Source organism: Panthera uncia, chromosome C2, assembly GCF_023721935.1.
Source record: "Panthera uncia isolate 11264 chromosome C2, Puncia_PCG_1.0, whole genome shotgun sequence".
Taxonomy (NCBI): domain Eukaryota; kingdom Metazoa; phylum Chordata; class Mammalia; order Carnivora; family Felidae; genus Panthera; species Panthera uncia.
This window is the reverse complement of record NC_064810.1, coordinates 14,751,190-14,774,280: the sequence shown is the minus strand read 5'-3', so window position 1 is coordinate 14,774,280 and position 23,091 is coordinate 14,751,190. Positions and strand designations below refer to the sequence as shown.

The 23,091-nt window shown below is 38.3% G+C and overlaps 1 protein-coding gene across 1 annotated transcript in view; it reads right to left on the bottom strand.

Moving 5' to 3' along the window:
- The window catches only part of GRIK1 (glutamate ionotropic receptor kainate type subunit 1), a 183,980-nt gene that overhangs the window by 158,373 nt on the left and 2,516 nt on the right, over positions 1-23,091 (bottom strand). The window contains exon 2 of the mRNA XM_049629154.1: positions 22,848-22,983. Within this exon, the coding sequence (XP_049485111.1) occupies positions 22,848-22,983 (136 nt within the window). The remainder of the gene's footprint in view (positions 1-22,847; positions 22,984-23,091) is intronic.

The window sequence follows — 23,091 nt, the reverse complement described above, 5'->3', positions numbered from 1 at the left end:
TTCTGACAAGTGAGGTGCAGTTTGCTTTTCACACTTTTCCTTGTGGTTATCTTTGGTATTGCCAAGGCCCATCGCATTTTGTTAAGTCCAAAGCATTAACCAAGAGTACCGATGATTCTTAATAGCAATGCTGAAATCACACCGATGTATTTTGTGTAGATCACTAAAAAGGAGAATTAACCAAGAACAACCAGAAAAGAAAATCAATGTGTGTTTGCAATGTGGAGGACATTTCTGGTTAGCGACAAGGGTGACCAGCCATGCTGGTTTGCCTGTATTGCAGGACTGTCCATGCTGAAACCAGTAGAGTAGGTCACCCTGTAACCTGACCACGGTGAAGATCTTTGGCTTCACTGAGAGTACATAGGTATCTGCAGGCAGGACAGGATAGTGTGACCCATGCCATGTGAAAGCATTGTGATACATTTTATTATTCCTAAGCTGAAAATTGGAGAGAACCTCGGGCACTATAATTGCAGAGACTGAGAAGAGGACTAAAAAAACTCAGATGTAACAGTTAATCTCCCTGTAAATGCATTTTATAGCTTTGATTCTGATTTATACAAAAAATCTTTTTTTATTATTTTTTTATTTGGGGGAGAGAGAGAGAGAATGAGAGAGAGCAGAGGAAAGGGGCAGAGAGAGAGAGAGAGAGAGAGAGAGACTCTTGAGCAGGCTCCATGCTCAGCACAGAGGCTGAAGTGGGGCTTGACCTCATGGTCCCGGGATCATGACCATGAGATCATGACCTGAGCCAAAATCAAGAGTTGAACTCCCCAGAAATTCTTTATGAATAAATCTCTCTGTCCCTCAACTTTTTAACTCACCAAATGGGGCTGAAAACACAAAATGACGACCATCAGACTTATGACAATGCCGAGTGATTGAAAGCATTCTGTAAATATTGGGTCAGTTTTCTTCCAAATGCCCAATCTTCTCTGAGGATGGAATTTAGATATTTTATTACTTTCATTAACATTCAGAATCCAGCTTTTTGTAGGACATGGGACAGTAACTTGTCATTTGCTATAGGATGAACTTTTCGATGTTTTCGGGAATCAAAGATCACTGATCCCCCCTTCTGTTGCATGAATGTCCTAGAGACATTCTCCTGGAGTCCCTTCTCCTTGCAACATTAACTCAGTAAGATTCAGGAATGTGTGCATGGATGAGCCCATAAATTGAGCTAAAACTGCACTCAACTTCATAACACAGGAGGATTTGTGAGTGACTGCTGATGGTGACTCTGAAGGGTTAGCAATGACCCCGGGAGCTATCATAATCAACTGATGGAAGCCAGCTCAAGGGTAAGGAGGCTCACACCATTCTAAACGTACTAGGGTGAGGAGAGAGGGGACAGAAGTCTGAGGGGCCAGGATTAGGACCAAGGTGAGGCCAGAGGCATTTGCCTGGGATATACAATGTAAGGGGGCACCAAAAATAATCAGTAATTGAGATAAATAATACTTTAATTCAGTATTTTAAAAATCTAAACTTAATTCAAAAAGACCCTATATTGAACAAACCATCTAAATTATGAATAAAGTCAGGATCTTTTGCTGTACCTGCATGGCTCTGCTCACTCGTCTCCTAATCCTGACCTTGCCTGGGTCTATACTGAGGAGCTGTTGTCATAGTCACATCAAAGAGTAGCTTGCTTACCCATGCATTGATGATGGTTGTAGCTTTAACCACCTGGAGTGTCGTGTGTCTACTTCAGTGGTGAAGTAGAAAAGTTTACCAATGCACCTCCTTTCTGTTGGAGAGTAGCTTAGGTACTAAAAATAGATTTTTTTTTTTCAACGTTTTTTTTTTTTTTTTTTTTTTTTTTTTTTTTTTTTTTTTTTTTAATTTCTGGGACAGAGACAGAGCATGAACGGGGGAGGGGCAGAGAGAGAGGGAGACACAGAATCGGAAACAGGCTCCAGGCTCCGAGCCATCAGCCCAGAGCCTGACGCGGGGCTCGAACTCACAGACCGCGAGATCGTGACCTGGCTGAAGTCGGACGCTCAACCGACTGCGCCACCCAGGCGCCCCGAAAAATAGATTTTTTAATATGAATTGAGTACTCTCCACATTCCAACATGATGCCAAGTGCTCTATGTACATTATTATCTTATTATAACCCATTCAGTTAATTACCTTGTGAGATAGATGCTATCATAGTGATGTTCTGGAAGAGCAAGCCGAGGGGCAGCTGGGTGGCTCAGTCGGTTAAGCGGCCGACTTCGGCTCAGGTCAAGATACCACAGTTTGTGAGTTCGAGCCCCACGTCGGGCCCTGTGCTGACCGCGCAGAGCCATTGTGTGTCTCCCTCTCTCTCTGCCCCACCCCCACTCACACTCTGTGTGTGTGTGTGTCTCTCTCTCAAAAATAAATAAACATTAAAAGAAATTAGAAGAGCAAACTGAGGCTTGGAGACATTAAAAAGTTTTCTCACTGCCACATAGCTGGTAAATATTAGAGTTTGGGAAGTGAGCCAGTATGGTTACAAAACCCTTGCTTTCATTTCGTACTCATCCATTGACACCCAAAAAGCACAGAATTAAGTGAAGTCACTAAAAGTGTACAGGCAAGTGCCAGAGTGTAACTAAAACATGAACGTCTGAATAATAAAAGAAACATAAACAAACATGGTTCCCTGGGAAATGCATTCTGAGAATTAACTGAAAGGCAAGAACCAGGCATGCTGTTACTATCATTGTTGAGGTGATGGTGAGAGCCTGAATAACTCAAGATCTCAGTTTCATCATCAGGTTTCTGACAACAGTGACTCAAAGGGATGTCGTAGACCTGTATCTTGCAAAAAAAAAAAATTACTTGAATGATACCTTTATAATGCATAGGACAGAGCTTTGAAAGTGGTGGGTGTCAGTAACACTGGACAATGGCAAATGGTAAAGCATAATTGCATGCATTGATTATTGACCATCTAGACCGAAAGAGGGTGAGTTGTCAGCATCTGTTTTGAGAATCAGTAATATAGTCCAGGTGCATGATCAGAAATGCCTCTGTTACTGGGCATCACGTGCTCTGAGGCTCTAGGAGCCCTTATGCTGGCTCTTGTCCCTCAAAGACATCCTTTACATTTGTGCAGGGAGAAGTGGAGAAAGAGAGATTGTGAAGCTTATTTCTGTAAAAAATTATAATGTACAAAACTCATGGTGACATTTCTACTGCCTTTGCACTTTGCTCCAACTTCTGTACAAGCCAAAATAAATTTGATTTTGAGAATATAAAGTAGATACGAAATTCATGCTTTGGGGCTAGTATTTACAGTAGAAAGGTATATACCAGCTCTTACTTGATCCAGATGGAATGGTTTTTTCCTGATCATAGTGTATTTTACAAAGCCTTTTAGTTTTATTCACTCAAGACTTCAGAAACCATCTCCCGGGTCTATTTTGAGCCCATTGACGAAGCTAGATCCCGAAACTTCTGAAATTTTCCATTAGTAAAGTTACTGTTTCCAGCTTTAGACAGAAGTTTGCATCTTCATTTTCATTGATTTTTACATCCTTTGTCAGAGTATAATTTGTACAATTAGCGCCGTATTCTTTCGGAAGAATTTAAAATGTATAGATTTCAAATGTTCAGCTATCTCTTAAGCAAAAAGATAAGAACATGGCTTCACAGAGATTTTTTTTCTTTTCTCCAGCCAGCAGGGTCTTCCTTCCCTGTCAGAAATCTTAGCTTTCAAAGCTCTGTAGCACGTCCATATCCCCTTTGACGACAGTGTCTGTACTATATAAAATTCCCATTATGCTTATTAAGCAGTGAGATTCACTATTTCCCAAAGAGATCAGTTTGAACTAAGACAGATATTTCCCAAAGGACCAATTGGCAGAATTCACATTTCAAGACTTCTGAGCAATTTGTCCGTCTCCTCTTTTTTGTACAGAAAAAAAGATTATTTATCTTGATTCACTTACATAATGCATTACATAGACCATAGCTGATTTCAGAAAAATAGGTTAAAAGCTAATTATATTAGAAAGTCATCTCTGAATTCTCTTCTCTTTCATTTTTAAAATACTTTTAAGTAGGAAAGAAACCTGAGCTGCTCAAGGCTTCATTAAAATTTGGACACTCTGATTTCTAATTATATTTCTTCTGATCATGTTTCTACATTTTAAAAGAAGTAGAAAAGAAAATTATTCATCCAGCTAATAAATAAAGCCCTTATTATGGTTCCTCAATCCCCAAGGTACATTAATCACAATTGTCATGCCATTAAATGTAAATATGGTTTGTGTTTTTTAAAAGCGTGCACATATTTTTCAGATAATTACTTTACTTTATTGTTATACTTCTTGCGTAAAATACAGCTCCTTTTACTTTAAGCCATTTAGATTCTATGGACATATTTCCTTATTTACAAACTAGTGTCAGTTATGGCAAAACAGACTATCTATGATTCAGAAAAACCCTCCTATTGCTTAATGTCTATGCTACTTTATATGTTTTTGGGGTAGAGTTCTTTCCCCCTAAGTACTGAATTTTGCTTGCCCATTCGAAGATAATAAAGCGACCAGGGACATGTAAGCCATGATGATGTTTGCAACTGAAGGTGTTCAGAAGAACGAGTTTCCCCAAAATGTGACACTTTGGCATGTGGGCTATTTGGCATGAAGGCAACTGAGACGCTGTGGGCCCAAGGGAAACGTTTATCTTCCCTTAACTACCTAGAAGATCTAACTTGCAGGTCTTTCTCCAAAAAAAGAGTTACTGCCACAGATAAATTTTCAGAGTGACCCATCCATATGGCAGGGCAAACATTTAATCACCAAAGGTCATTCTTCTTGCCCTGTGAATTCCCCTCCTCTCCTTTAAAGCCCAGGTCTCTATCCCATTTCTTAGCTCAGGGTGGCATACATACCTCACTTTACCTGTGGTTGAACCTCTTGTATAGGTGAGATTCCCAACGTGTGCAAAATTAAATTTGTTTTCCTCCTATTAATGTGTCTCATGTCAATTTAATTCTTAGATCAGCCAGAAGAATCTTTTAAAAGTGTAGGAAACATTTTCCTCACCAACAGCTCATCCTACTGAAATGAACTGCCACTCTCAAGCAGACTCTGGAACAGCGGGTGGGCTCATGAAACTTCAAGAACCTCTCTTCTCAAACATGAGAATTTAGTAACTATCTGCAAGATGGATCGCCAGACAGTTGCTCTATCTGTCCCCACCCATTAGAACATTCTTATTTGGTTCGGAAGCACCTCCGTGAGAGAAGATTGCTTCACAAAACAAAAACAAAAACAAACAAACAAAAAAACCCAAAAAACCTAAGCATCCCCAAACTGTTGTTAGAATTCATGTTCCAATGATATCACCAGGATTTCATCATTCTTAGTAAACTGTATACCTTTTTACTTGATAGACATTTATGTACATTTACAGACATTTACCAGATAGAACACTTTATAAAATTCAAGGCATTGGGGGAATATTATCGATGGAAAGGACAGAGAAAGGCTGCAGAGATCTGCCATTTTCTCTTGAAATGTTCACAGCAGGTGCACATAGTGTCCAAAGCTGTAAGGAAAATCTTTAAGTCCTCCTTCCGCCAAGAGAGCAATAGACAGAGGAGTTGACAGTAGGCAAGAGATGCAAGTGACTGAAAAGAAATTCATTCATGACAGAAAAAGAATCAGCAAGAGTCACAGGAAAACACATATGAAAAAATAAAGGAGGGAGACCTAGAAGAGTCATACAATATGTTTCCTGAGTGACACATATACACACAAGCAACTCTGCAAACGAACCAAAAAGTGCTTTAGAAGCAAGTTGTCCCAGGCTTAAGAACCTGTAAAACTTCTGATTGGAAGAAGAGACACTGCTTACTATAATCAGTTGTACTCAGGACTAGCAAAATTATGAAATGAAGGACCATGTATTCTGTGTGACTACTCTGTTCTATTGCAAGGGGTGCAACAGACAAACAGTGCTGCATGACATGGTGGGGGGCATGGAAGAGACCACCATATGATCCAGCACTCCCACTCCTGGCCATATATCTGAGGGAATTGAAATCAGCTTCTCAAAGAGATATCTGCACACCCTTGCTCATTGCAGAATATATATATATATATATATATACACACACACACACACACACACACACACACACACATATATACATACACATATATGTAGATGTATATATATATATGTATTATACATATTACATATATATATAATAGCACACACATAGTGTTAACTATGTGAGATGATGGATGTGTTAATTATCTTGATTTTGATAATCGTTTCTCTACATTTATGGATATCATATCATCATGTTGTATACTTTAAATATACACAAGCGTATTTGTCAATTATTCCTCAATAAATTTTTTAAAAGAGGTTTTCATCATAAAATTAGTAAAGAGAGGTATCTTTCCTCATTGAAAAGGTGAAAAATGCTTATTTTACAGGCAGTTTAGGTTTCTCAGAAGGTCCACTGATAAGTTGGTCTTATTAAAATAAATTTCTGACCTTAGAAGAGCTTTGCTGGGCCTACGCCTTACACAATGACGTGTCCTGATTTCCCTGTGGTCCTCGTGGATAATGATCGCTCTAATTAGAAGTAACACATTGATCAAGGCAGAGATGAAAGGGGCCACTTTGTGGTTGCTTCATTCTAAACAATAGGATAGTTGGAGAGTATTATCAGGAAAATAAATTTAAAAAGCAAGAGTGATCCTCTTATATTCCTTTTCAGCCTCTGTAAAAATGAGCTAAGATTAGCTGGTAGTTGAAACAAAGATTTAAAGAATGAAAAATACATGTTTTTACATACATTATATGAAAAGGATTTGAAGAGCTAGACAACCAAAACAGCATTAATTCCCTCTCTGTTTCCCATCGATTCATTTTGCTAGTTGCCAACATGCCTTTTTGTATGCTCTAATCACATGAGAAAAAAAAATGTTGACTTGAGATTTGTTGAGAAACTAATTATAATCAAGGTTCTATGACTAGGAATGTCTAGAAACATACTTAATGAAATGTTAATAGTAGTTAAATTTAGGAAATTGGATGATAGATGACTTTTCCTTTATTCTTTCTCTCAATTTTAAATTTTCTTCAAGCAATATCGATTACTTGCTAATAAGATATTTTAAAATATTTACTTGCTTAAATGCGTAAGTTGGATATTTTCTCTTTCAAATGAAAAAATAAATTGCATTTGTCCTTTTCACTAATTTGAAATTTGAGATTGCTAAGATATTCTTCAGCAAATAAGTGGAAATATTAGCTGATGGAATTTTGTCCTTGCATAGACGTGTCTAGTATAGAATCTTAACTATTTTGAAAAAAAATTTTATGTTTTATTTATTTTTGAGAGCAAGTAAGACAGAGCTTGAGTGAGGGAGGGGTAGAGAGAGAGAGGGAGACACAGAATCCAAAGCAGGCTCCAGGCTCTGAGCTCTCAGCACAGAGCCCACCCCTGGGCTTGAACTCACCGACTGTGAGATCATGACCTCAGCTGAAGTCGGATGCTTAACCGACTGAGCCACCCAGGCACCCCTAGAATCTTAACTATTAAACTTATTACAGCTACTTACTTTTGAGAAACATTTAATCATTTAATCTTCCAAGTGCTTTACAGATTTGTAAGCTATTGGCCTTCATTTTCCTCACCAGTTGTTTCAGGATAACTTTGCTCAAACTTCTCAGACGGCAAGAATCATGGGGCACGGGGCAGGGGGAGCTTATTAAAACACAACAACAGATAAACAGATTGCCAGAATATCCAAGTGAGTGACCCCAAAATTCACTTATTTATTTGCTTTAATAAGTTTCCCAGTTGGTTTTTATCAGAGAAGCTAGGAAACACTGTTTCAGAGTGCAAGTTTCTTAATATTATATGATTCTATAAACATATTCACAGTTAATGCATAGGGAACAATGGACCAGCCTTTATAAATATTTCTGGTGGTAGATAGTGGAATGATTGTACTCCTGATATTTTTATCTTTTCTATTTTTTCTAACTACATTATTGTTTTTACTCTGGGTAGGACTTCTAAAGTCTACCCAAGCAACTCTATGCAAACGAATTGCCCTTTCTTTCTCAGCATTAGCCTATGTCTGTGGTGTGTAAATTCCAGTAGAGGTTAGAATAACACAATTTGATTCACAGGTTGTATCCCTCACTTTTCACACATGAACCCACATAATCAACAAGAATAACTGCCCAGAAATATTGTGCCTAATTGGTTTGAAGTGCTGAGTCTTCTTTTAGAGATATACATAAGTAATTTTCTCGAGATTCACTTGGGCTATGTATACAGCAAAAGATAGCTTTAATATGAATATAACCTCAACCACCAAATCGATGCTTATGGCCAAGCAATTAACCAGATACTTCCTCTAGCACAAAATCAGTCAAAATGATTGTTTCAATGTCCGGAATTTTGCAACTGATTCATTTTTATGATGTGGATAATTACAATGCAATAACTCCCTGTGAAAACAGCTTACGTCACTGGTACTTTCTGTGCTGTAGGAGAAAGTTAGGTCAGGTGTCTGAGATTTGAGCCTTACTGGGCAATTATCAATCTGGTAGGATTCATTTCTTCATCCACTGAGGGCTGCTTATATATTTGGAGTTCCTCATTCTCCTCTTCATTAGTGAATTCTAAAACATTGAGTGAAAACAGGCTGCACCCCCTCCCCCATTTACAGTTTTATGTATGTGTTAAAATATGCAAGAACTGGGAGTCCTTTAAGATGGAAAGCCAAACAGATTCCTACAACCAAATATGGGTGAGATGTTTTTATGATGCCATTGACTTCTTTTTAAAGAATACATTATGGTTTTTTTAGAAGGCTGCATTTTCTCAGTAATGCTTTAAAAATACTTAGCTCACATTGATGAAATAAATACTTTCCCAGTGGTGTGGAACAATGTGATAGAAGACCATATGGGCTCTAATTCCTATGCATAATAAGACCTGAATTAAGGGGCTACAGGAGCCCTAAGTAAATGCTTCTTCTCACATTTTTGCTTTGTGGGAGCACAAAATGTCTTCTTAATTCGTTGTTTTTTTGTTTTTTGTTTTTTTGTTTTTATTTTTACTCAATTGGATTTCCTTCATTTTTTTTTTCTTGAAGGTCATTTGAAGTGGAAATTTAGCATTCAGTACTTAATTCCATTTTTATATTGTTATGCAATTCTCAGTCAACTTCAATGGAATTCCTTTACAAAGCTATTGAACCCTTGGCTCCTTTATCACCCAAAATAAGATTCTACTGACACACAGATGCTTAAAATTATTAATTACATCTTATCTAAGAGTCTACTCAGCCAACAGCCCAGCTGGAAAAACATCTTCTCATCGAATGCCATTGTAAGAGATTGTGAATTAGACGCCTATCTTCAACAGCTTTTAAATAAGAAATAAGAAACCAAAAGCATAATAAATATCGTAAATGCTGTGAAAAAGGGCCCTGGCACATGCAAACAGATCATTTCTGATACATAAACATGTTAGAGAAAGGAAGCCACAAAATGTCAAGGCTGCATTTCCACGTCAAGGGAAAATGATGAGTGACTCACGGCGTTTTATGTTTTCAAACTTTCAGGTGTCTTCCCTGGCAAAAAGAATTTGAAATCACCAGGGTGATTTTTCTCTTTGATGGTTTTGTAGTTTGGTGAGGCAAAAAGCATATAAGTTATTTAAATACAAATGGATTGATAAATCTACCTGTCTGTGCTGGAGCACAGTGTGAGGCAAGCAGCTGAGAGTTTAAATCCCACCCTCCTCCCCACAATGGTTTATAATAGAAAAACCCAGAGACTGCATACCACCAGGTGTAGCCATAATGTAGTACTATTAGAGTCGTAGCTTCATTGTCAGAAACTTCATTTAAATGTCCATAAAACCATCCTGATATAAAGAATGAACTGTAATAGCTTATAATTATGATAGTGCATAAAGTATGCCTCACAACCCATTACAAAGCCATAATTTTAGCATAAAAACCATAAACCAGGAGAACAAAACTTGAGAACTTCAAAATAAAATTACAGCTTTTGTAACAGCCCAATAGAGCATTACCTTTTTTCTCTATAATAAATGATTGTCTCGTCTGCCTCCCACTTGCAAACCAGGGGTGGATTTCTGATTTTTCAGACTTTACACTATAACACTTTCCCTAAGGTATCTCAGAACTGGGGCATTAATACATTTCCAGAAGAGATTTTAATACCCATTTGAATGAGATCTGGTTCAAGGTGGCAGGATGGTTATTATTCACTTATGTCAAAATGGGGAGATTAAGAGGAAAAGCTTTTGTGTTAGGTCTGCTTAAAAAGCCCCTCCTGTCATGAGGAAGAGGAAATACCCATTTTGATCCTCAAACCAATGCAGGCAGGACAGAATGAGATTTATCAGTCTTCATGTGAACAGAGGAAAGTGAACATTTAAAAATTGCATTTTATGAAAATAAGCAGAGTTGCAGTGCCAGAATATTGAACTCCTTGTCAGTTTTCTTAATCCATTTTTAAAGCTTCTTTAAAGCATCCTTATTTTTTTCTCATAGTTTTAGATTGATAGATAATTTACCTGATATTAACAAGCCAAAGTGTTCTTTATAGCTAATCACATAGAGTATAGATTATATACGCACGTATCTATTATATATATATACATACACGTATTTTCCAAAATGGAGAGTGAAAATATGTATGCTTCATAATACACTTTTAAATTATACGACTTATTACAATTGTTGAAATACTATTGTATATAAAGAATAAAATAAAAATACCCTATAAACTTAACACTAAGAGATAACCTTACTTAAAATTTTGGGGTATTTCTTTTCAATATATATATTTAAAACATTGTTAAATTCTATATACAGCTTTATATAATTTATTTTTCAAAAACCATTACATTGTGATCATTTTCATGTCATTAAAAATCTCTCAATATGTTATTTAATGGTTGTATAAAAACCTTACTGTATAAATTTATTACAATTTATTTAATCCTTCTTATGGAGAAATATTTAGGTCGGTTACAGTTTTCTGATATTATTTATATATGTGTACATACTTGAATCTATCTACTTAATTATTTAGGGATCAAATTTTAGAAATAGAGCAAAGGATAAGAATATAGTTTCAGGTCTTAGTATAATTTGCTAAATTAAAATGACAAATTTGAGGATTATTGTTCATCACATTGGTTTTTTGAAGATGACATTTCAGACATAGAGAATATTAGAATTTTCTCTAATTATAAGACATGTCATAGAGAGATTATATGTTGACAATTACATTAGAATCCTCTCTACTCAGTGCTGTGCAGAGTATAAACTACTGTCTTTGCATAGTCCCGGGAGACCCAACCCCTGATATGGGTCATTTGACCAGTATCTGAGGAGACAACCAGACTGCCCATGTTGTGCCCAGGATGCACAACATGAATGTGGAGAGAGAGAAGTTTGTGAGGGAGGATAGGTGAAAGTTAAGGAAATCCACATCTGTTAGCTTCTGTTTTCTCCTCAAAATATGAGATTAGGCCTTTCCTTAAGGAAAAGTGAAGGGGCTAGGGGAAAGTAGGAGGTTTTATGTGTCAATATCTGTCATTGTCCATGTAGAAGAGTAGAGAGCAGAACAGAGAAGGTCAGTGATGAATCCTGCTGAGCAGCATTGAAGTCTCAGCTGAAGTTCAAAGCCACAGTATTGTAAAAGCATCCACACAGCCACATCTTTTCCCATGATGGTTGGTTACTTAGGGATTTAGGATAGATTTAATGATGTAGGTTTGGGAAACTACAGAACACGTGTGATAGGAGGTCAAGATTAGCAGGGTTTTATGAACTGGAGAGCAGAAATTTGACATGAGGCAGAGTGGGGTCTAGGCAGAAGAAGGAAGAAAGGAAGAATATAATAGACAATTAGTTTGGAGATGAAGGAAGGGCCAAGGGGCCTGAATGGTTGCACAGTATCCATGAGCAAGTGCTGTGGGAGTGAGGAAGTTGAGAGTTAGCCTTGTTAGTCATAGTCAATGCTGTAAATCATTATATCAGTGTCGATGAAGAGGTACATCATAATAGCTTATACAGAGAATGCAATTGTCAATTAAATTTTTTATTTCATCAGTCACCACATAATTACTGAACATTTGCCATGGGTCAGGCACTGTTTTATGTCCTGACATAACACAGCAGACAAATTCCTTGGCTTCATGGGGCTAATATTCTAGTGGAAAAGGGGAGATAATAAATAACATGAATGCATAAAATACACACCTGACATAAAATATCTCAGATGATGTTAAGGAGGAGAGAAGAATAAAGAGTACTGAGGTAAGAGGCAGCATGGACAAGGAAGGAGTACTGGAAAATGTGAGTGGAATGATGTGAAGGAAGAGATTGTATCATATAAGCAGAGTCCAGCTTATGACTGGGTTGAAACTGATTTTCACTAATTATAACTCAGAGTTTCTTTCTCCAAAGAAATGAGATGATCGATTGTGATTGGGGACCCAGGTGATCCTCACCTCTCCCTTTCTCCACCCCAAACTTTCTTTGACCTGATATGTTGGAAATACCACCCTCTGTAGCCAGAGTTTCAAGTCCCTTCAAGGTTCTAGATATTTTTATTACTTATTTATTTATTTATTTATTTATTTATTTTAGTGCTGAGGAAAGAAGGGAGTTTTATGGGTGATGGAGGCTGGGGATCTCTCCTATGTTACATGTGTGGGAAGCAGAGAAGTCAGAAGAGGGAAGTTAAGAGATAACTTCAAAGCCCTCCTTGAGTTCCTCAGGTCGGGTGGAGGCTGTGAATACAGATCAGAAGGAAGCTCATAGGCCCTGACAACAACTCCTTGCGGGGCACCTTGTGGGAGAGCTGCTGGGCACAGGGAGAACACTGGCGGGGACCTCAGCAGCAGCAGCTCCCTTTGGAAGCCTGGTGTTCAGAAACTAGGATGCCTGTGCCGCTGGTTCCCCCAAAACCCATTGCTCAGGACTTTCAGGCAGGAGGGATGCCAGCCAGACCACCAATCATGGGGCACTGTTTGTTTGTTTTATCTGCTATCATTTACACGACAACAGTTATTGACCATCTACAGGCACCTCCTGAGATAATCAGTGAATGATACACCAGATCCTGCCATGGGAGCTTATATTCTAGCAGGGTAAGTAGGGCAATATGCAATAAAAAAAAAATAAGTAAGTTATGCAGGCTATGTGAGAACCGTGGGTTAGGTAATAATGACAGTGAATGCCTAAGAATCTCACCTATGAGATAGATGCAGTACCTGGCCTTCTTCGATGTTCCTCATTTGCAGGTATTTTTCATGTCTATAAGTCTAGTTGAGAGAGATGAGGTTTCCGGAAGTGTTATGGATATATAAGGGGTGATTCTTTATATTTCAGATTGACTTTTCATTACAAGCTTAAAAACCAACTGTGAGTGTCTAAGAATTCTGGTTTGTTTGTTTACTTATTTAATTTTTTATTTTAGAGACAGAGAGCAAGAGTGCAAATGGAAAAGAGGGGCAGAGGGAAATAGAGAGAGAATCCCAAGCAGGCTCCATAGAGCTTGACACAGGGCTCAAACCCAGAACCCTGGGATCATGACCTGAGCTAAAATCAAGAGTTGGACGTTCAACTAACTGAGCCACTTCAAGGTCTGGCTGTGTTTTTTTAAATTTTTTTAATGTTTTTATTTATTATATGTTTTTATTTATTTATTTTTGAGACAGAGAGAGACAGAGCATGAACGGGGGAGGGGCAGAGAGAGAGGGAGACACAGAATCTGAAGCAGGCTCCAGGCTCTGAGCTGTCAGCACAGAGCCCAGTGCGGGGCTCGAACTCATAGACTGTGAGATCATGACCTGAGCTGAAGTCAGATGCTTAACCAACTGAGCCACCCAGGCGCCCCAGTTCTGGCTGTTTTTAAATGCTTGTGGATATCTATGAAAAAAAAATTAAGATGTTTTAATAACCCACGTTCAGTGTTTCATCACCTCCTGAAATGAGAGAAAAAGCTAAATGCCAAGATGCATGGCTTTGAAATTATTATATAGAGCATCTATGATAGTTTCTACATTTCCCCAATGGCTTTATTACATTACTTTAAGTCTGGTCTCCTTTTCCAAGAAAGCAGAATTTGTAAGAGTTATGGCAGTACACCCAGTAATTTGTAAACGTTGCCTAAATCCCCAGTTAGCCAGTCTATATATGAAGGCACTGTTTAGCTTTACAGAGTATATAATTGGTGTTTAAATTTATTTTTCCACTTTCCACTGCTGACATGAACCACTTATGATAATTATTGTATTTTTCTACCACCGCTCTGAAGGAATTTTTCTCATGTAGAGTTTTAAAATATACATGTAGAACAGGGCAAGCGGTGAGAATATAATCTCAACACCACCCAAAAAAATGTCAGGAATGATATGTAGATTTTCTTACATAAAATTTTTGTATCAATATTCTAAAGAATATTTTTTTAATGTAAATGAGCTTTCAAAATGAAAATTTCTTAGAGACTGCATCTAAGATTTCAGATAATGACACCAACCAAAGACACATCTCACAGAATCACCTTTGGGTTGCCATTCACAAGATAGAACTCAGCTGAAGTTTTGCTTCTCTATTCCATGGCTCTTCTAATTTCTTCTAGTTTATTAAATTAGCTTTTTTTTAATTCAGTTTGCTCTGTATATATATATATTATTTTTTTTTCTTTCTCTCTTTCCTCTTTTTCCTTTTACCATTCTCTTTCCTTTTTTACAAATGTTGGGTGATCTCATTTGCTGTCATGACTTTATAGCCACTGTATCCTAGACTGCTCCTTTCTTTTCTTTTTCTTTTTTTTTTTTAATGTTTATTTATTTTTGAGACAGAGAGAGACAGAGCATGAACGGGGGAGGGTCAGAGAGAGAGAGACACAGAATCTGAAACAGGCTCCAGGCTCTGAGCTGTCAGCACAGAGCCCGACGTGGGGCTCGAACTCACGGACCGCGAGATCATGACCTGAGCCGAAGTCGGCCGCTTAACCGACTGAGCCACCCAGGCGCCCCTGCTCCTTTCTTTTATATGATCTGTATTTCAGCTTCTTTTTGGATCTCCACCTAGAGTAGGGTGACCAGCCATCCTAGTGTACCAAGGATGTTTACCAGGGGCTGTTCCAGTTTTAACACTGAAAGTCTGGCATCCTACAAAAGTCCTTCCTCCTGACATAAAGAATCCAGGTTTTAGGTGTTGGGGAAAGGTACAAAACCCACGCAGCGCTGTCAAAAATACGAGCTGAAGGCAACATTTTTCAGTGTCAAGTGGATACAATGTTAATTATCTGCTTTCCATTCCTGCTGTCACTATTTCCCCCCCCCCCCAACCACTGAAGTTGGTAACCATGATTTGTGGTTCACAATAACGGATCATTAATTGCTGCTTCTCTTCAAGTGATGTGTCTTAAGTGGGCAACTTAAGTGGATGCAATCATGAGTATTAATAATCTGTCTTGACTTTGTTAGTGGATTAATTGCTGTGTTTTGTTGTAAGATAGAGAAGCTTTAATTTGTCAGATGTCAACTATCTAAAATGTCATCATTAGAAGGATGTACCATTAGCTTTATCCCAGGAATATCAAGAGTATATTGAAAAAAGAAAAAGTTCCTGGGGCTCCTGGATGGCTCAGTCAATTAAGCATCCAACTCTTGGTTTCTGCTCAGGTCATGATCAAAAGGTCTGTGAGGTTGAGTCCCATGTCGGACTCTGTGCTTACGGCATGGAGCCTTCTTGGGATTCTGTCTCTCCCACGCGCTCTGACCCTCCCCCGCTAGCATGTGTGCTCTCTCAAAACAAATAAACATTTAAAAGAAGTTCCTAGTGGCTTCCATGCATTGGGGAATTCTTTGTGGTAATTCTTTGTGCGAATATAGAAGGGGGCAAGTGGAAGGGTGAGCTAGTACCTTTACTTCGTTCAGGTTTGGATCAAAACAAAATACGGCCTGATTTATCATGAACTTAATATATCCCTTTAAACATGTCATAGTTTTGTGTGACCAAATGTCACAGAAGATCCAAACGATAACAATTTAATAGGCAGTCTCTATGGCTGATTTCTTGGTGAACAAATCATGTGAAAAACTTTGTGTGATGGTGCTGTGTGAATATGTTCCATGGTTGTCACTGAGAAGTATTTCCATTTAAGAAGCATGTGACATTGATTTTGATTTATGTAGAAGAGGTGAGAGTGAAGTTTATGCTCCACTCTTACATTTGGCTGAGGAGGATGCTTTCTCAGGGTTGTTCCTTGGGTGCTTGCTACTTACCCTTAAGTGAACATTTGCCCCACATTTTGAGATTTTTCTGAATTTTGATTGACCATGTATAGTTTGTGTGCTGATTTTCAATCTCCAAATGTCACATAGGGGAGCCTTATAGAGAGGTTGATTGGTATAACCAGCTCTCAAAAATGTGCATGCATATGTACACACATTTATTATAAATCTTACTGGTGTAAGAATGTGTAGCAAAAAAATTACAAATAATAATGAAATAAACACTACCAATTTTTGTAAATTCCATATACATAACCAATGAATTCTTGCAGAACATTTTTGCTAAACTTTTACATTTGTAGGTAACCTAAAATTGAAATTTAACAATGATTTAACAAATGGAGTTGCACCCAATCCACTAATTCCCCCCCAAAATATTCTAATTAAATTTGTGATTTGCTGTTGAGCTATTTCCCACTCTTGAACAAATTGTATTCATTAAACTGAAATTTCATTTAACTTCAGCACTTGACATGGTACATTTTTAAGTTAAATCTGGATTATTAACTTTGAGTCTAAACAATCAGCAAAACAATACATCAACCTCTGATATTTAGTGTTTCTAGACATAGATTTACATGGGGTAAATATGCCCATCATGGCCAATTTTTAAAAGCACTTTATTGACATGTAAAAAAACTGTGATTTTAGTATACACAACTGAGTGAATTTGGAGATAAATATACACTAATGAAATCATCACCAGAATCTATGCCATAAACATATCCATCAGCTGCAAAATTTTTCTTCCATCCTTTTTATTTATTATTATTATTATTATTATTATTATTATTTTGTGTAGTAAGAATGCTTACCATAAGTTCTATCCTTTCAGCAAATTTGAAGGTATATAATACCCTATTGTTAACTATAGTTCTATGCTGTTCAGTAGGTCTCTAGGACTTTTTTTTTTTTTTAATTTTTTTTAACGTTTATTTATTTTTGAGACAGAGAGAGACAGAGCATGAACGGGGGAGGGTCAGAGAGAGAGGGAGACACAGAATCTGAAACAGGCTCCAGGCTCTGAGCAGTCAGCACAGAGCCCGACGCAGGGCTGGAACTCACATACCGCGAGATCGTGACTTGAGCCGAAGTCGGACGCTTAACCGACTGAGCCACCCAGGTGCCCCTCTAGGACTTATTAATCTTATATAACTGAAACTGTGTAGCATAACACTTTCCAGGTTCATCCATACCGTTGCAAATAGCAGAACTTCTTTCTTTTTAAAGGCTAATATTCCATTGTATGTAAATTACCACATTGTCTTTATCATCATGATTAATTTTAATCTACTGACATGATGTCACCCAACAGAGAATTGGGAAGAGATATGCAAATAGTACACCATTATATGGTATTTTTACCATATGGATACAATAGATGCAAAAAAACCCTGAAGATATAGATAGCAGTGAATGAATGACATAATTAGGATGTGATGCCTTTTTGATATTTATTAACTTTGTCTTTACTATAAGATCTTTGACTATAAGTTTATACAATTTAATTTTTTCATAATGGCTGTGTTTAACAACAGGCTTGTAACATTCCTGAAAATTTAAGAATTGCCTTTTAGGAGCTGGTACAAACCAGCTCTAGCGTATCACTGGTCTAACCTGAAGAGGTTTTGTTGATGAGAGAAAGCAACATAATCCTTCCAAGCACCTCCACCGATGCTGCTCCCTCCAAGCTACTGACATTCCTCCCAGGATCGCTGCATGGTCTCCAGTTTGTCCTTCCTGTTGGCCTCATGGCTCATCAGTCCATTTTCTATTGTGATCCTTTGACTGGCCATGTTATATCACAAAATTCCTCTTTCCAAAATTCTCCGATGGCTTCCCCTGTCACTCAGAACTTAACCCAATGCTCTAACCACTACTGTCTTTTTGACTTAGCTCCAATGACCTCTCCATCCTGTTTCCTACCAACTCTGCCATTTTGCTCCTACCTGATAGCTTCCTCACAGTTCTTCCCACATACACAGAGCTCCCAGCTCAGTGCCCTCACAGTTTGCTTCTTCTGCCTGGCATGCAGAGACCCACAGCCTGGGCACTCCAAGAATTGCCTTGTCTCCAACCCAATGTTACTATCTCAAAGAGACTTCCATGCAAATTTGATAATAAATGGCACACCCCAAATCACTAGACTGTCTGCTTTCTCTTCCTCTATCCTATACCTCATTGTTCTTCATCGCATGGATCAGAACTACCATATTACATATTTATTAGTTTATTTTCCATATCCCTTAAGAAGACATGCATTTCATGAAAGAAAAGACTTACTTTATTTATTTCATTCTCTTTTGCTGTCTTCATATCCCTGGTGTCTAGACAACTATCTGTCCTATAAAAAACACTGATAAATAATTACAAGTATGTATAAATTCTAGTTGTTATTTACTTTGAAATGTGTTCATTTTCAGTGAAGTCTACTGCTGTTTCTCTCAAGGTAAGTCGTTCAGTGGGTCAAGGGGGGCAGGAAAGGGCCAAGTTCTATTGTGTCCCCTCAGAGAGGGGTCTGATTCTAATTCTTACAAAGGTGCCATCTGGGCTCATGGTGGCCCTGATTTCATTATGCTGACAAATTATGCTTCCCTGTCTTACATTATTTCATAACCAAAAATGTTTTCTTTCCTCATTATACCCCAAATCTTCGAGTGACTTAAGACAACTTGCATTTGGGGGCACCGGGGTGGCTCAGTTGGTTAAGCGTCCAACTCTTGACTTGGGCTCAAGTCATGATCTCATGGTTTGTGGGTTTGAGCCCAGGGTCAGGCTCTGCACTGATAGTGTGGAGCTTGCTTGGGTTCTCTCCCCCTCTCTCTCTGCCCCTCCCCCCTCTCCCTCTCAAAATAAATAAATAAAAATTAAATAAAAAAGACAACTTTCATTTTTTACCCACCTTTCTTGGGGATAAGAGGATATGTGGATATTAGTAAGTAGCCAGAATATCATACTTTTGTTGAGAGTGGATCTGTGGGGAATTAAAAATTTGAAACATCTTTGAAGAGATTGAACCCTAGTTCCACAGAAAAGCTGATGAGAGAAGGAATTAGAAAAGATCATGATCATTTACAGTATTTCAGGAAGGTTAGGTTAAATATGAAAATAAATCAAGTCAAGTTTTCACCCTTACTATGGCCCAGAAATGAAATTAAGGCCAAGGAAGTAGAAAAGAATTAGAATTCATTGGGATGAATGAGGTGTCTGGGTGGCTCAGTCAGTTAAGTTTCTGCCTTCGGCTCAGGTCATGACCTCAGGGTTCATAAGTTCAAGCCCCCGGTTCATGAGTTCAGGTCCCGTGTTGGGCTCTGTGCTGACAGCTCGGAGTCTGGAGCCTGTTTGAGGTTTTGTCTCCTCTCACTGCCCTTCCCCCACTCACACTCTGTCTGTCTGTCTCTCTCTCAAAAATAAATAAAAACATTAATTTTTTTTAAGAATTCGTTGGGATGATTGCACACAGAATATTGTAAACTGCCTATTCAGAAGTTTACAGATCATTTTCCATTTTTTTTAAAAACATAGTCTTCCTTTATCTATGGCCAGGAAAGCAACTACAGGGGTAAAAAGAGAGCAAGAAAACGGCCACCCCATCCCTAACTTATCTAGGTAACAGCAACATGGCCACAATGTCAAGGGATAGTTTTATCCCCAGTTGAATTCTCAGTTGCTGACTGTAGATAGTTCCTTCAGGATCTTTGTTTCTTTATTTGTGAAGTGAATAGAGTAATATTTCCCTCCTCAGAAAAAGTTTATAGAAATCAAATAGTTATGTGTCAACTGGTATTGTTAGCCTCGGGGCTTTATGCTTTAACACTTAGTCTAAATATTTATTAAACGGGCATTTTTATGACAGGAAAAGTTTTCTTGAGACTTTAACGTTGTTAGCATTGCTCACAAAATGTCTTTTATCGTCCACTTAAAGAAATGTGAGTTCTTTCAGAGAATACATATGTTCAGACCTTCAGATGTACTCCCCACTTATGATTTAGCCAATACTATATAAGAGTCACTGATGCTTAACAATTTCAAAAGGCAGTTTCATCTTCTCCAAGAAGTCCCCTTTTAAATGTGGCCTGCCAGACCTCGCCAGGTGGCTTATCTGACGGTCTTGGCAAGACTCTGGCCTGAGCGATAATTCTGGCTCCAGCGTTTCTGCCTGAAGCACAAAGAAACTGAAGGCTCATTTCCCAGAGGATGGGGGGAGTTGTAGCTCTAACTGTTTAAAATTGGATTTTATTGGGTAATGCTTCAAAGCGCTCACTTTGCATTTCTGCTAACAAAGCTGAACATTCAGCCAAAATATTGGAAAGGAAATACTCAGGCAGAATGAAACGACAGAGGAGGCCTGAGAAGTGGGGATCCAAGCCAAGAATGACAAAATAAAAGGGGCACATTCCAGAAGGAGAAGTGAAAGAGAAAACTGTTTTTAGCACATCAGTTAGAGCCTCCTTGTCCCACAGCCATACCCAAATCTTGGAAATAACTAATTCTTTAGTCGGTGTTTTAGCTTTTCCTCTCCTATAGTCACTGAAAATCCTGTGCCATCACATTAAAGCAGACTCTACTGGCCTTTCTGTGCAAACCCAGCTTTTAATACAAATCCGTGTTTTCCATCTAATGACAGGTGCCAAGTGTGGAGGTCACAGGAAAGTTTTCGACCCAAGCTCTGGGCATAAAATGACGTTAGCATTCATGCAATGGACAAAAGAGGTGTTCTTAGCAAACATTTCTGTCAGAAGTAATCATCATCCAAAACACAGGTCTGGGAAGTATTCTAAGCTCCATAACACAGCAAGATCACCTCTACTCGTTTGTCTCCTATTAAGATAACTTTATTTATACCATATTGATTTTGTTGTAAACTCTTCTTCTCCTTGAGAAACTCTGTTTATTTGATCCTGGGAAGCCAACCCCACTCAAACTGCATGAGAAGATTATTTAGAAATGGCTCAGGGCAATCACAGAGCTGGCCCAGGAAACTAGTCTAAAAGAAAAAAAAAAAACAGGACAGAACACAGGACAGAAGCAAGCAGAAGCAGGTTGTGTTGGGAAGAAACAGACCTGGATGAACTGATTTGGTAAACTCCCCACATTGATACATTCCTAATCCCTTACCGTGTGTGTGAGTGTGTGTATTTATGCGTTTCTCTTACAAAGTCATCTTTCCCAATTATAACATGCATCACCTTTCGACCTTTGAGAAAATTCTGAGTAATACATTTCAGAATAAACAAACATATCTAGGCGTTAACCACATCCTGCCCCAGAGGACAGCAGGGCAATCGCCCTGCAACCCCTCGGGGACAGTTAACTTCTTTTGCAAATCTCTTTGCCACACACAGAAATGAAACTGGCATTGGTAAAAAACAAAAAGTGACACTGTCTACCCAAGAGATTTCTACAAATAAGTTGTGTGGAAACAATTAATGATGAATTTGGGGAGGGGGGGAATGCAAGGATTTTTCTTTTTAGTTTAGATTTGACATCTCCAAGTGGTTTCTGTGGGGAAACTATACTTGAAAAAAAAAAAAAAAGAAATTCATGGATTGTACAAGGTGATTATTTTTAATGCATATGTCCATCTTAAATTATCACAAAGTCAAAGAATTTAAAGGGAATTTTAATCAACTGAAGTTCTTATTCATAAATTTGCTGCTTTTAGAAACAAAATAACCCATTATTTGCCAAAATATCTTCAGATAAGGAGACTAGCCCTTGCTCTTATAAATTATAACACAGCCTTTTGTAATGTATTCAAGTCAAAACACATTTGTTGCAAAATTAAACTGTGCTTGGGATCTAGACTGAAATGTGATCCATTTTCCTTCATATACATTTATTTAAAATGTTTATTGAGGGTCTACAACATGCCCATGGAGGCAATGGGTGTAACAGAGTGAAAAAGTGAGACGAAATTGCTGCCTTCATGGAAATTATAGCCTAATGGAGGAAAAAGACATTTAAAAATAAGATATTTAATGTAACGCCAGGCAGTATAAAGTTCTGTGATTGAAAATCAAGCAGTGTGAGGGATCAAGGGTGACTGAGACAAGGTTGCTATTTTAGACAGAATGGTCCAGGAAGACCCCCTCTGGAAATGTGACATTTCAACAGGGACTTGAATGCACCGAGAATGGGGAGGAAGGCGTTCTAGGGGGAGGGCTCCTGACACCAGAGGTATGGGGAAGTAAGAGGAGAAGGTGGGTTGTGAGTCATTCCCATGGCCAGTGGTTTTGTGAGGATTGCAGAAATTACAGAACAGAAGACAAGACAGGGATGTGGGGCAGGATTTGAAGGGGTTGTGAACTCTGTTGAAGAGTTTGCGTTTCTCGTAAGATCGTAGGGCATTGGAAAAAAGTCTCAGAAGAGGTAAGAAGGCGGAGCTGTATCTGACAGTTACTCTGATAGGATGTGGGGGCAAGGAAGGGTGGAGGAGATCATGTTTTCCTTTCATAGAGTGTGAACCAGAGGTCTTCAAATGTATTTACTTAAATATATTTGATGGCTAATGTTATGTGTCAACTTGAGCGGGCCAGAGTAAACGCGATTTCTAAATGTGTCTGTGAGGGTATTTCCGGAGGAGACAAGCATTTAAACGTGTACGTTGAGTAAAAGTAGTTGTCCTCCCCTCCCCCACCATCATCAAATCCACCGAGGGCCTGTGTAGAACAAAAGGGAGAAGATGAAGAAATTCATCCCTCTTCCTTCTTGTCTGACTGCTTGAGCCAGGACATTGGTCTTTACCAGCCTTTTGTGCTCCTGGTTTT